Source organism: Phyllopteryx taeniolatus, chromosome 17, assembly GCF_024500385.1.
Source record: "Phyllopteryx taeniolatus isolate TA_2022b chromosome 17, UOR_Ptae_1.2, whole genome shotgun sequence".
Lineage (NCBI taxonomy): Eukaryota > Metazoa > Chordata > Actinopteri > Syngnathiformes > Syngnathidae > Phyllopteryx > Phyllopteryx taeniolatus.
Window position 1 is genome coordinate 18447939 of NC_084518.1, and position 13943 is coordinate 18461881.

The 13943-nt window shown below is 39.4% G+C and overlaps 1 protein-coding gene across 1 annotated transcript; it reads left to right on the forward strand.

Annotated features, from left to right (window-relative positions):
* Positions 1-17: 17 nt before the first annotated feature.
* On the forward strand, positions 18-11512 carry uimc1 (ubiquitin interaction motif containing 1). Its single transcript, XM_061752904.1, has 19 exons — positions 18-144; positions 1309-1469; positions 2321-2402; positions 2668-2786; positions 3773-3908; positions 5071-5219; positions 5543-6145; positions 6888-7009; positions 7084-7183; positions 7265-7369; positions 8101-8144; positions 8270-8487; positions 8764-8804; positions 8884-8971; positions 9647-9892; positions 9975-10047; positions 10759-10861; positions 10965-11013; positions 11126-11512. The coding sequence occupies exons 2-19, from the start codon at positions 1329-1331 to the stop codon at positions 11161-11163; spliced, it is 2457 nt and encodes an 818-aa protein (XP_061608888.1). The 5' UTR covers positions 18-144; positions 1309-1328; the 3' UTR covers positions 11164-11512.
* The last annotated feature ends 2431 nt before the right edge of the window (positions 11513-13943 follow it).

Genomic DNA, 13943 nt, shown 5'->3' on the forward strand with positions numbered 1-13943 from the left:
CACTGGGCGAATATAAAAGTATGTAATTTTGATAATTTTAATAGTCTTTGAAGGCATCGTCGCAGAGGCTACCCGACGTCACTCTGACGTCACTACGCGGACAGAAACAAACATGGCGCCGCGAAAGTGAGGGAAAACTCCGACGTGAGCGCCTTTAAACTCAATTTCTTCCCATGTAGTGTTTATTCCTTTGTAACAATTGAACGACGAACACCACTAATCGCTAATGTACAATTTGAAAGCTGCATATTCGTAATGTTTGCCTCTAGCAAAACGTGTGGCTCTCGTGTCCTGTCATGTAGCTACAATGTAAGCAAGCGCTGTAGTGTCGCTTAAATTTTGTCTGTCACGATCAAATTCACACTTTTGTGTGTGTTTTTAAGATGCGTTTTGTCGTTTAATGTTACAATTTATGGACTAGAAAATGTATGATGATAATTGAAACGGAGAAAAATAAGCCACAAGTGACATTTGACTGCTACCAGATTTTGTTGTGAAGAAAGTACATTTTATTTATGGGGCACTTTTCACAGAGAGGACTCATAAATTGCTTTCCATATTGAAGAATACAGTCATTCATAAAGTTCTGGAAAAAGTAAGAGACTAAAATCGTTTGACCCCGTTTTTCTGCAAATAAATGTGCCTCTACAATTTATTTTTACACTAACTACCACCTCCCAAAAAAACCGAGCAACCAACATTAACCAACCCAGGTTACAATACAGTAGCTAGTAGACCTACGTGTTCATCAACAACATAAAAAAATAAAACGAGGCAAGGGTTTTATTCCTTAAAATTAATAATAAATATGAGTAAAAAAAACAGTCACATTATGCGCATAACATTTGAACATCAACTCCGCTTAAAAAGAGGAAAATCAAAACTGCACTTCATGATAATATTACAATGTTTTGCAAATGTGTCGCACATGTCGTTAAATAGTAATTGCACCTAAATAAAGCAATTAAAACAAGCAGTGCAATGCAAATGTATTGACCTTAAAAGTTAAATACAGTTGAACTCAATTGTCTTAATATAAAATACAGAAACAACTTTTACATTTAACTAGGAATACAAAAAAACAAAAAAAACTAATCGAACAATTCAAAATATCCACTAAAAAGGCGGCTCTTAGCTAAAAAATGGACTGGAAGGCTCTTATCACCTTTATTATTATTGTTTTACATTCAAGTAAAGGCAGTCAAAAAGCAGGAATGCATTACACTTTTGATATCTTAATTAAAAACATGGCCTGATGGATCGTGAGCCCACAAGTGATTTTATGTCGGGTCGTGCGTGTGTCAAAAGTCTTTGTCCAGCCGAGCAGGATGCCTCAGAGGAAGCAACGCAAGAGAGATGGACCCCCTGAAAGCCAGTCGTTGGACCAGAACACAAAGGCGGATGAAGCTCTCAATGAAGGCGAGGAACAGGTTGAGACAGAATCGAACAAGTTGCACTTGAGCAGAGAAGTACGCACACTTCATACTCCAGTAACATTTTATAGTCGCTGTAAATGCCATACTGTTTTTTTTTTGTGTTTTTTTTTTTTTGCTGTAACATTATAACTCACTGCAATGTAGCTGGAAATGAAAACACGTTTGTATAGATTGTCAACATTAATCGATCAATTGACAACTAATCAATCATGAAATTAATCAACAACTGTTCTGATAATCAATTGTTTTAACTTTATATCGTGCAATATTGATTGGACTCGGTTTTAGCCTTTAAGCAGGAAAAATTCAGATTTTTGTAGTCGTCCATAAAAGCAGACTTATTACGTTTTGTGTTTAATCAAAATAAGACATTTGCAAACTTCTTCTTTTACTTTGACAAACAATGATCAACATTTTTCCCTATTTTCTGACACATTCAGGACCAAACCAGCAACTGAATCATAATCAATTCGTGGTATATATATATATTAAAAAAAAAAGTCAGTTAAATCTATTAAGACAATAATCTTTATTTTCAGCAGTAGTGTGAATATTTTGCAACTTACATGTAGTTGAACCCGAAGCAGCCTCAGAATCGAAAATTAAACTAGTAGCCTTTCGCATTGATCAGTACCCAAGTAGCAGCTCTCACTTTCAAAAATGTGTATTTGGTTTTGTTTAATCATTAAATAATACCAAATAAGCAACAATAATCAGTAACTGGTAATAAGAAAAAAAAGATACAATTGCAATAAACTTGAAAGGAAAAACAATTTGTATCCAATTTTGATTTTTGGGTGGAATCATCTATAGAATAATCGATTCTAAAACGATTCAATAATGACACCCCTTGTTAACATCAGCGTGTGTCTTTGTTCTTTCAGGACGAGTGCTCCGCTTCGCTTCTGCCGCCGCTCTTGTCGGACCGAGAAAAACAGTGGAGAGACAGAAAACACAAAGCCGAAGGTAAGAGAATGTCTCAGCTCAATGATAAACGCGCTACGGCAAGCCCAACATTTATTCAGTACCCTAGATATCCAGCTGAGGGTCCATGTACTAGTGTGCTCTTTGTCCTCATTAGTCAAGACAATTCAGCGCACTAGTGGGATATTGAATAAATGCTCAAACGACTTTGCGTCAACACGGGGAACAGTGCAGCTCTGATTAGTTTGAAACTATGTGGAGGGGGGGGGGGAAGAAAACACTAATCAACTTCCTGTTTCTTCCTCAGAAATGACAGAGGAAGAGATGATGGCCTTGGCGCTGCATCTGAGCGCGCAGGAAGCCAGCGTCAGCGCGCACCAAGTGCAGCAGGAAGAAGCCGCCGTCATGAAAGCGATCAAAGACAGCGTGAGTACAGTAAAATGAAAGCTGCCGTGAAGGACATTTTGTGCTTGTGTTGTTGTCGCCATACCAAAATTTTGACTTCAATTTTATACCTAGATAAAGCACTTCGATACCTACAGTGAAACGACACCACGGCAAAAACTTACAAATACGTCAAAAGCTGATTAAAATACTTTTGGTAGCATAAAAAAAAAAAAAAAAAAAACGTTTTGAACATTTTCAAACAAAACATTTAACCTTTTCAAACACTACTAGAAAAAAAAATTACTATCTGCTCCCTAATTCAGATCGACAGAAAAATATAATCTCTTGATTGAGTTGCTAAAGATGCAATGCGACCGCGTGGCTGGCGGGGTTTGTACTGTACTTCGCTATACGAACGAGAACGCTGATTGCAAAGTAATTCATTCATGTGTGTTTGAAATGTGTCAAAAACGAACCTGTCTTTGATTTGGTGATCGAATTCAACACGCCCGGTCTGGCCTTCAGTGAGCTCTTTCGCTCGTAACAGCTAGACATTCCGTGTCTGTCCGCGGGGTGGCGGCAAAGCATTACTTTTCTACTCGACGTGTCTATGGCCTGACAAATGAAGCCCCTCCCCTCTCTTCAACGAAGTTCCTTGGTACCAAAATGCCACAAGATGGTGCAAAAGCAATACTTGTGTATCACGATAGGTTATTTTTCAGCAAATAACCAATTTGTGTTGTCACGATACCGAAGTTCTGTCTTCAATACTATACCTAAATACTAAGTACCTAAATAGCGAAGTTGGAGAACCGCTCGCTATCTGATACTCCAGTATTGTTTCATTTTTGACGGCGAGGTATCGCGGTACTTTTCTAGTACAGTTATTTTAACAGAGGATATTTTCCAGACGGAAAAAAAAACAGTGAGCACTGGGTTCGTCAATCACAGCAAGGTTCTACACTACACGTTTATTTTTGTTCTCGTTTTTCTTCCTAGAGGTTTTATTATTTTTACCCTCCTAGATGTTCGGCCAGACACAAGAAGCCTCTCAGAGTCAGAGCCTGCTGACTGAAGCGGACACCTCCTGCTCGCGACGCAGCCGTTCGTACCCGAAGGCCGGGGCCGAATCGAGCGACGTCTGCACGAACCTGAGCCGAGGTGATTCACAAATGAAAATCGGTACACGTGGTCCTCTGCTCTGTTTTTAACGGTACCGACGTGCGACGTTTCGAGGTTACGACCCCAATGAACTCCAGTGGTACCTTGACTTGAGAATTTAAGCCGTTTGGTGACCAAGCTCCATCAAATGCGTTCCGGCCCCCCCCCCCCCCCAAAAAAAAACATTGGCAGCTTTTTTTTCCCTTACATTATTTTTAATAAAGAAAAAAGCACTAGATTGTAAAATATGAATATACACTACCGGTCAAAAGTTTTAGAGCACCAATTTTTTAATAGTTGAAATTTATGCTGTTCGATTGCTCGTTTTACTCTGAAATGAAAAGACAGTACAAATAAACTGTTCAAGTTACAAAAGAAATCATGGCATTGGTCTACAAACAAAAATGTATTCTAAACCTTTGACTCATTAAAGTAGTCACCTTGGTCAGATATCACAGCTGAACACACTTGTGGCATTATCTCTAAAATATTCATCAGAAAGTTCTTCTCAACTCTGTCGTGGTAGTTTCCATAACTGTGTGGCTATTTATTAGACTTGAACGACTTGACTTTCAAAAAAAAAAAAAAAAAGTTTAATTTTTTTGGTTAGTTTTTTTCAACCTCTGGCCGTTCACCACTTACCTTAGTTTGTACTACTTCAAGCTACTCATTGGACTTGAACTATTTGACTTTTAATTAAAAAAAAAAAAAAAAAAAACTGGAGCGAAATTGGTGTGCTGCAAGTCGAGCACCGCTGTAGATCGCGTGGGGGCGTAAAATACAGTGCTGCGAAAAAATATTTGCGCCCTTCTCAATCATTTTTTTGCATAGTTTTAATGATCAATTTGGTACGTTCAGTTAATGCCATATTTACGGTTTTTGATCGATTTGATTTAGTGCTTTTCATATAAATATTTTCTGTAATTATGACTCTGCTGCTATGTTAGTGTTGTTTTACGGGACGTTCCAACTCAAATTTCAGTTTGCGTCACAGGAGCGGAACTCCGTCATAAACCGAGGTTTCCCTGCACTTGGTTCGTTCGGTCAACAACTTGCTGGAGAACCTGTGATTGTGTAAAGAATTAAGCACAAAAGACACGGTACCACAGCGTCAACCCTGCTCCTGACTGCTTACAGTGTATGTGTGCTGTTGTAATTGTAGAGGGCAAAGGAAAAGGGGAAACTAACCAAGATCAGAAGTGCAAAACGAAGGAAGCTCCTGTGCCGGACTTGTCGCAGAGCCACGACGTCTGCACTCAGGCGTTGCCCAGTAGCTACGAGTCAGCGCTTGAATTTTTGGACTCGCCACAGGTGACAAACAGACACTGACGGTTTGCATGTCTGCCTTTCACTTCGGAGGTTGCTCAGTTCAAATCTTGGCTGCGGCCTTCCTGCGTGGAGTTTGCTAGTTGTCCGGGTGCTTGGTTGGGACCTCCCAAAAACATGCATGTCACGTGCATTGAAGACTGTCTTGTTAAATAATAATAAAGAAATAAATAAAATAAAAATATTTGAAAATAGATTCAAACATTTGAAAATAAAATGTAATACATGAAATATTTTCAAAAATGAAATATTTTAAAACTAAATATTTTAAAATATCACATACATGACATGTTTGTTTTCTTTACCAGAGCTGCGATTCCACGCAGATCGATGAGTGTCCGCTCCGTAAATCCCCCGTCTCCCTCACGAGCGGTCGTAGAGCCACGGTGGCCTTCCCCCGGCTGAGTCAGGACCTGCTGGAGACCTGCAAGACCTCCGGCTTCGTGCTTTGCTCACAGCTCTCGCCCGAGAGCGTCCCTTTTTCGGCACGCCACAAAAGTCCCGTCTTTTCCGAGTCGGAGACGGGAGACGATGGCGCTGAGTATCTAAAAAGCCCCGTGTTTGGAGATGAAGCTCGACGTGACAGGTCTCGGGATGTCAAAGCGGGAAGTCCGGACGGACCAAACTTGGACTTCAGATTCTCTTCTCAGGAGAGCTTAAGCCCGTCTGTGAGGCCTTCTTCCTGTCCGCCCATGAGCCCGGTTTTCCCAAGGAGCCCGGCACCCTCAAAGAACTCGCCCCTCTCAAAAAGTAGTCCCGTCTTCTCGGGGTCAGATGGGAAGCGCTCCCAAGATGTCCACTCAACAAACGCGGACCGTCGATCTGTTCCCGGTTTCGCCGATGACTCATCTGAAACGGAGCTGCTCAGTGACATGACGCTTCGCTGGTCTGACAACGATGCGGATGACACGGTATGTTACGCCGCATTGGAACATTCCTAAAGAGTTTCGTTCGGGTATAAAAAAAAATAAAAATCTGCCTCTAAAAACACTTGCACTGATCGATATTGGGTGGTCCTGTCCAGCACAACAGAACACATGAAAAAGTGGCATTTACCCACCCCTCAAATTGAACAGAAAGTCGGCAATTTTGGTTTGAAGCTGCCATTTCGGGCGAGAAAATCTGACCAAATGAGCCCTGAAAAATCTACTTTTTGGGAGCCTCAACATGCCCGAAAGCTAGAAATATCAGCGCTCAACACCAGTTTCACCGATCAACATACGAGGGTAAATTGAACAGGTAGTGTTCCATTTCATTTTGAAGTAGCCATTTTGGGCAAATTCCAGGGCTCATACTTGACTCCTACTCGTACTGATGAACTCCCCAAGAGAATTCGCCTTAATGAGCCTTGATCAGAAGCAAGTATGCTAGACAGATTAGCGAGACTAAATGGAAAAGCTTTTTTGCCTATCCCGTCCAATGATGGCAGAGCATGACATTAACGTGATTATTTTGAGGTTTCGCCATGAAAAAAGGGGCTTTGAGGACCCATTCATCGTTGCTCACAGCTTTGACTAATGTGTCTTTGATATTTGATAACAGCTCATATTGGCCCCCAGGCATCTTTTTTCAGATAGTTTGGGTTTTACGCTCCAATTTGTACCATTCCACTGTAGATAAATTGATTGTCTTTTAACCTTCCCTGTGTCGCAGCTGGTGAGCTCACCCAGTCCAGTCTTCCCGGAGGAGAAGCGTTTCCAACAGGCCGACGCACACGCGGCCCATTTGAACCCCGTTACGGAAACGGGCCCGGAGACAAGCTCTTCGAGCTGCAAGTGGGTATATGTGTGCCCTGCTTTAACCAAAAGCAAAACCACATGTTAAACGGATCACATCTTTGTGTTTCCAGCCTGAACACTCAGCAGTGTGTCTCCACCCAGCCAACGGTTCATTACTACTGGGGGGTCCCCTTCTGTCCACGCGGACTGGACGCAGACGCCTACACACAGGTAGTCACCTCCACGTAATTGCGCAGAGTGGAGCAGTTCTGGAAATGTCTTGCTGTAACTTTAGCACGTTTCACCTTACAGGTGATCGTGGCCCAGATGGAGGTGTACGAAAAGAGTCTAAAGGAGGCTCAGAGGTGTCTGCTGAGGAAGGCCGAGTGGGGGGACGCCATCCTGCCGCAGTCGGAGGTACTGAGTTGAGCGCACGCACGTAGCATTGACGATCACAAACAATTGCAACTAGCCTTAAAAAACAACAACAGCGGAACCACCAAAAGACTCTTAACCTTTTGTTCTCTTATTCAAAACAACATTTCCCATAGAAGATAATGTCAAATTATGTAACTCATTTCAAGGACAAAACGCCGCCATCATAAAAAAGGAACTAAAAAAATGATCAGACCCATCCACCTATTTGCTGTTTTTGTGCTCAGGCTAAAGAAACAAGAGATTTTTATTATTATTATTTTATTTTATTATTTTTTGCATCATGGTGTCAAGGAACTATGTTGTGCAACTTCTTTTAGGCTAAACTAGTTATTTGCCGCCATCTTGTGGCATATTGCTGCCAAGGAACTATGTTGACGTGAGGTGGGGAGCTTCAATTAGACAGAAGTAGTACTTTGCCCCCATCTTCTGGCATCTATTTTGAGTTGAGGAGCTTCATTTAGACAGAAGTAGTAATTTGCCCTCTATCTTCTTATATTATAAACCTATTTTGATTGGGTGTCAATTTTCTACTATTGTTACTTTTTTCCAGCATATTTTCCATGTGATTTCCCAAAATGGAATTGCGTCTATATAGGCTAATTAAACAAAATAATAATTTGATTATGTATCGATTTATATTTTGTCACTGACTAAAGCTGTAAGGTGCTTGAACCTGATTTGTGAGTGATTATTGCTTTGTTTTGTTCCAGAAATCCCCGTTACCGGAGTCTTCCCACACGGAAGGTCCTCGCAGGTGAAAACCTGCCTGCATCTTCTTTACGCATTTTCGCTTTAAATATGACGCACAGGAAGTAGTCCGGCTCACGTCTGCCTCACTTTTTCCCTTGCCAAAACCTCATTTCCATCTCACTATTGTAGGCGTGGCCTCAGACGGAAATACAAAAAGCTCTTTAGTCAGGATGTGGACAACCTTCCGGTGGAGACGGAGGAGGAGGAAGAGGGGGAGCAGCAGCAGCAGGAGGAGGAGGAAGTAAGGGAAAAGGATGAAGAAGAGGAGAAAGACGGGATGGAGGAGGAAGGGACTGCATGGAAAGAGGGAGAGCAGATGGACACTGACGACTACGTGATTTGTCCAGGTACGGAAACGCTTTCAAAGGTTGGATTCATGATGGATGGTGAAAAAAAAACAACATAAAACATCAGTGCAAGCTTGAAGTCATCTGAATACAATGATCAATTACGCATACACAAATAAACTCTTATGCCTTTAATTTGTTCCTTTACCACGCTACGCAACTTTAAGCACGTGTATCACAAATCAATGGAAATGCCATCTATTGCAGTGTAAATGTAGCCTAAGTATACTTGACTACTCTTTTAAACCATAGTTTACTCTGTCTTTTAACCAACAGAGACCCAAATGAGTGGGCAAGATCACACGGATCTAGCTAAGGTAACTGCCGCATTCGCAATGGAACTTTATTTCATAAACTTGACCTCACTATCATCTGTTCTGTTGTCTTCCCCTGTAGCCTAACAGCCCGGAGTGTCCGGAAACGGCGCAGAGAGGCGATGAGTCGGTCGTCGATGATCTCGAGGATGAGGAGGAGTCGATGGAGGGTGAGGTGCTTTATTGTTCTAGAAAAGGAAAACGTTTTTATTGAGTCGTATACAGTGGTGCCTTGACTTACGAGTTTAATATGTTCCATGACCATGCTTGTAACTCAAAAAACACTCGTATCGCTAATCTTTTCTCTTGAATCAAACCAAATAGCCCTTTACTGAATTGTGCTTTATAAAAAAAAAAATACAGTGATAACATGCATCATGATTAATTTATTGTGCAGCTCCTTCTGGCGCGTGTGCCTGGGCCACCAGGGGGCAGTATACTATGTAGATACAGATATGAACAAAGAAGATGGTCACAACTCCTTAATAAGCTGCAGTAATATCAGTCGTTTTTCGGAGAGGATAAAGCCTTTGAGTATTGTTTTATTGTTTGTCTACATGTGTTGCTACACAGTTTGACTTCAAATAGGCTTTGCTTAAAAAGTTATAACACCGAGTTTTGCATCATGTGTTAGCTTTAAGCTTGCGGACTTTCGTATAAGGCAAACTTCATATGGTGGTTTAGACTGCACATGCAATTCTCTTTGTTTTATGCTTCGTTTGACAGTAAACTTCATCTAGGAGTTGCAATAAAATAATTTTATATGCAAGAAAAACCCTATTCTGTCATCTTTGGTGACGCTGTCAAGCTGAAAAAAAATATATTTAACTTGATTGCCATCTCAGCCAACGGAGAGACTCAGACAAACCACCTCATCAGCGGCGACATTGGAACGAAACCTGCTCCGACGAATGAGGAAGAAGAAAGAGTGCTTCGAAGGTCCTGTTCGCCCGAGCTGGATCCCGTCGGCCTGGAAGCCGCCGTGGAGTGTCCCATGTGCCAGGGAACGTTCCCCATGGGAAAGATCGAGAGGCACGCGGCGTACTGCGACGGCAAGGCAGAGCCCGCAGATGCGGATGAACGTTTGCAAGGTTGGAGAAAGACGTCCGAGAATTCATCGTGATTGTTCTGCCTTTTCACCACTTGATGTCAGCGTCCGACTTGATACTGCAGTGCCCTTGAAGCCCAGAAGGAAGAGAAAAAGGTGGGCAGCAGACGAAGAAGGCGATGCCTCCTCCACTGACAAGTATGTTGCCCAGCAGCTCCTTTTTTTGTTTTGTTGTCATTTATATACAGATACATCCCAGTAAATTAGAATGTCATAGGAAGGTGGCTGGCAACCAGTTCAGGGTGTACCCCGCCTCCTGCCCGATGACAGCTAGGATAGGCTCCAGCACGCCCGCGACCCTAGTGAGGAGAAGCGGCTCAGAAAATGGATGGATGGATTAGTTGTAAACTATAATCATCCAAATTATTCAAATACAAGATAAAATCAGGAAGTGCATATCTCTGTTTGCAGTGACGCTAAATACAGTAATACATAATAATATATTGTTTTAAAGTTTTCCATGATATTCCAATTTATTGAAATGCATTTGTGCATTATATACGGTCTATTTAATATAGATATTTTCCCCTTTAATTATATTTATATTTAAATATATTCACTCTTATACATATTTCTTAATTTATTATTTTTTAAAAGATTTTTTGTAACCCTCCTGTTATATTGTGGGTCAAAATGACCCATTCTAAAGTTTCTCAATATATATATATATATATATGCAACGTAAAAAAAAAAGAAATATTTTTTTCATTATTTTTTGTTCATCCTTTTTTTATGGTTTTGTTTTTAAACCCCCTGAATGTTCTTCATTTTTCTTTTTAAATGAGTCACATTTTGCATGGCCCAATGAAACAACCTGGCCGGAATGTAATGGTGGTATTTTCCCCACAGCAGCCAGGAGAAGTGTTACATCTGCCAGAAGGCTGTGGCCCTGCGAGAGTATGCCACCCACACCGAGCTCTGCATCCAGCGGCGGGCAACAAAGACGCCCGGGGTACTAACATGGGAACATGCTGTACTATTATTTTTTTTACACATTTATTTAGATGTGTGTCACATGGATAATTTGGATTTCTTTTATTTTTTTAACCATCCAGAAGGGAAATCTGTTGGCAGCTCTGGAGAATATAGAAAGCAGGCATACGGGTAAGCCCAATGTGACAGTTGCCATCCGCTCGTGTCAAAGCTAAACTACAAGCATAGCTGATATCGACGATGAGTAACATTTGGGAACTTTTATATTTAACCTCGTTGCCAGGAGCCGGTCCGTCCAGGTGCAGACTCCAGCAGGGGTAAGTTGTCACCACTGAATTCTGACGTCGTGATGGTTTGACAGTTTATAGCCATGACGCTGCTGTGAATACTAACCTGACTTGTTGCCACACAGTTAACCTTTTTGTACCCAGGATGGCTTTTGTAGCATGAGTTTCAGGGGCCTTTTTAGTGATCCATGTCTGCTGATAACTTATTGACGGATGGATCACAATATGTTTAGAAATATGGTTTAAAAAAAAAAAAAAAAAAAAAAAGGCAATTTTGGGTGATGATTAAATGTAATAAGGAATGGTTCATTCAACTACTAAGTAGGTTGTACAGCTTTTAGTACATATACAGTGGATATAAAAAGACACCCCTGTTCAAATGACATTTTTTTTGTGATGTATATAATTGGTTGATTTAGATAATCACTTAATTGATTTATTGTAGCTAATTAAATCAATGGTAAAATAAGAAAATCAAATACATTTTCTTTCTTTGGATGTATTTTATTAAATAATTTTAATTATAAGTACAATTTTAAAAATTCATAAACATTTATAATACATTTAACATTTTCCTTATTTTTGGAAATGTTTTTTAATTTATTGTAACTAATGAACTTAATAGTGAATTTCTGTAATAATATTAAAGATGTTATATTAACAGATTATTATAAGTACAGTTTTAAAAGTTGACAATTTTACAGTACATTTACCATGTATTAAGTTTTAAACAATTGAATAATTGTAACTAATTAAATTAATAGTAAAATAAAAAAAATTACAATGCATTCAAGATCTTTATTTTTATTTTATTAAATAATTGATCAGTTATTACAATTTCAAATATTGATAAACAACTTGACAATGTATTTCATTTTCCTTATTCAGGTTATTCATTAAATTGTTCTTGATCAAAGTTAATGTTTTATGGTAAAATTATTATAAAGGATTTTTTAATGAATTGGTTAATTACAATAAATTAATTATGAGTAATATAAATGTTATTAATTAGTTAACTCATTTTAATAAAATTGTTGAATTGTAAAATAAAGAGTTTTATAATACATTTGACAGTTTCTTTTTAAATTAAGTTATTGATTATAAATAATAGATTTAAAACAAGAATACATTTTATTATTTATTACCATTTTACATACACATTTAAACTTGGTCAACCTTTTTCTCTTTGGCATGACAAAAAAAATAAAAAATTGCATCAATGTCGACTTGTTCACGTTCAGCGATATCATCGATCTGCGGGATGACAATGAGGAAGAGGTGGCGGGCGGTTCCATGTTGGGAATCAGCAACTCGCCAATTAAGTCTTTCATTCCCATCTCGGAGGCCACCGACTGTCTCGTCGACTTCAAGCGGCAGCAAAGGCTAAAGAAACCGAGCCACAAACGAAGGTGAAGAAGGAGGGGAAGAAAAAAAAAAAAGCCCAGCGAACCTTAACGAAGACGGAGTGGCCGACGTCACCACGCCTTTGGACTGATGTCTACTGCGAATAATTTATGCAACACACTTGAATGTTAATAAGTGCTGAGGAGTCCTTGTTCTGTATGTTCATGTTCATGGCTTTTGGACTCTCAGCCGTACTGTACTGGAACATTTCCTTTTTTAATTTAATGTGCCTTTGAATTGACTTAAATACAACAGCGGAACTCAGTACATTTATTTGTTTCCCCCCGACATCAACATTTGATTTGAGATTTGAACAATTTACCTGTGGTTTGAATAACGTTTAAAGAAGGAGTGGGCAACGTATGGCGCACACTACCCCACACTATTTAATCTGGTCCACTGAGCATTTATATTATCCTCCTTATATTGGTCAATTATTAAAAATTATATTTTTTATTCACTTACCTCAATAAATTATTGATTTTTGTAAACATTAGTCAAATGTTGTTTTTTTTTTATTCTTTTTTTTTGTATTGAATTGGTTATATTCAATTATAAATGAGCTGCTAAGAGCTACTATGGGCATACTCCATTATTATTTTTTTGGTCCTTTTCCAGGAGAGTTTATTTTTAAGGTTCATGGTTGCAATCGAAGGCATTTATATCTTGATGATGTCTTTTGGATATTTGTTTTTTCAGAAATTGTGGTTTTCTTCAGATTTTAGCATTTTGCCAAATATGCTTTTGGACTTAGACTTGAATATACAGTGCCAGGAAGAAGTATTTGCCTCCTCAAATTATTTATTGTATAGTTTCCCCACGTTAACGTATAAGATCGTCAAACAAATAAATTGTCTAATAATAATTGTAAATTATCAGGCAAAGATAAATCAAGTAAACATAAAATGCTGTTTTTACATTTTTAATTTATTAAAGGGTGGGGGGGGGGGGGAAACTTTCCCTGTGTGAAAAAATAATTGCTTCCCTTGTTAAATTAGGAATTAACTATGGCTAATCAGATTTTTTGGAAAGCTGAGTTTGTTTTCACTGACCACACCCAAGCCTGATTACCTCTAGACCTTGTTCAATCAATAAATCACTTTAATAAAACTTGTCTGACATGAAGTCGGCCATAACAGCAAAATGTCACGATCCAAAGAGTTACAAAGCCATTTCTAAAGTGTTAAGACTCAAACGAACCACGGTGAGAACCATTTTAGGACTCCAGCAAACCATGGTGAGAGCCATTATCCACAAATGGTGAAAACGTGGAACAGCGGTGAACTTTCCCAGCACTGGGGGGGGGGAGAAAAAAACATTCTGAATGATTCCTAAGACTTTTGGGAGAATATTCTTTGGACTGACGAGATGAAAGTTGGACTTTTTGGAAGGTGTGTGTCCATCCTCACA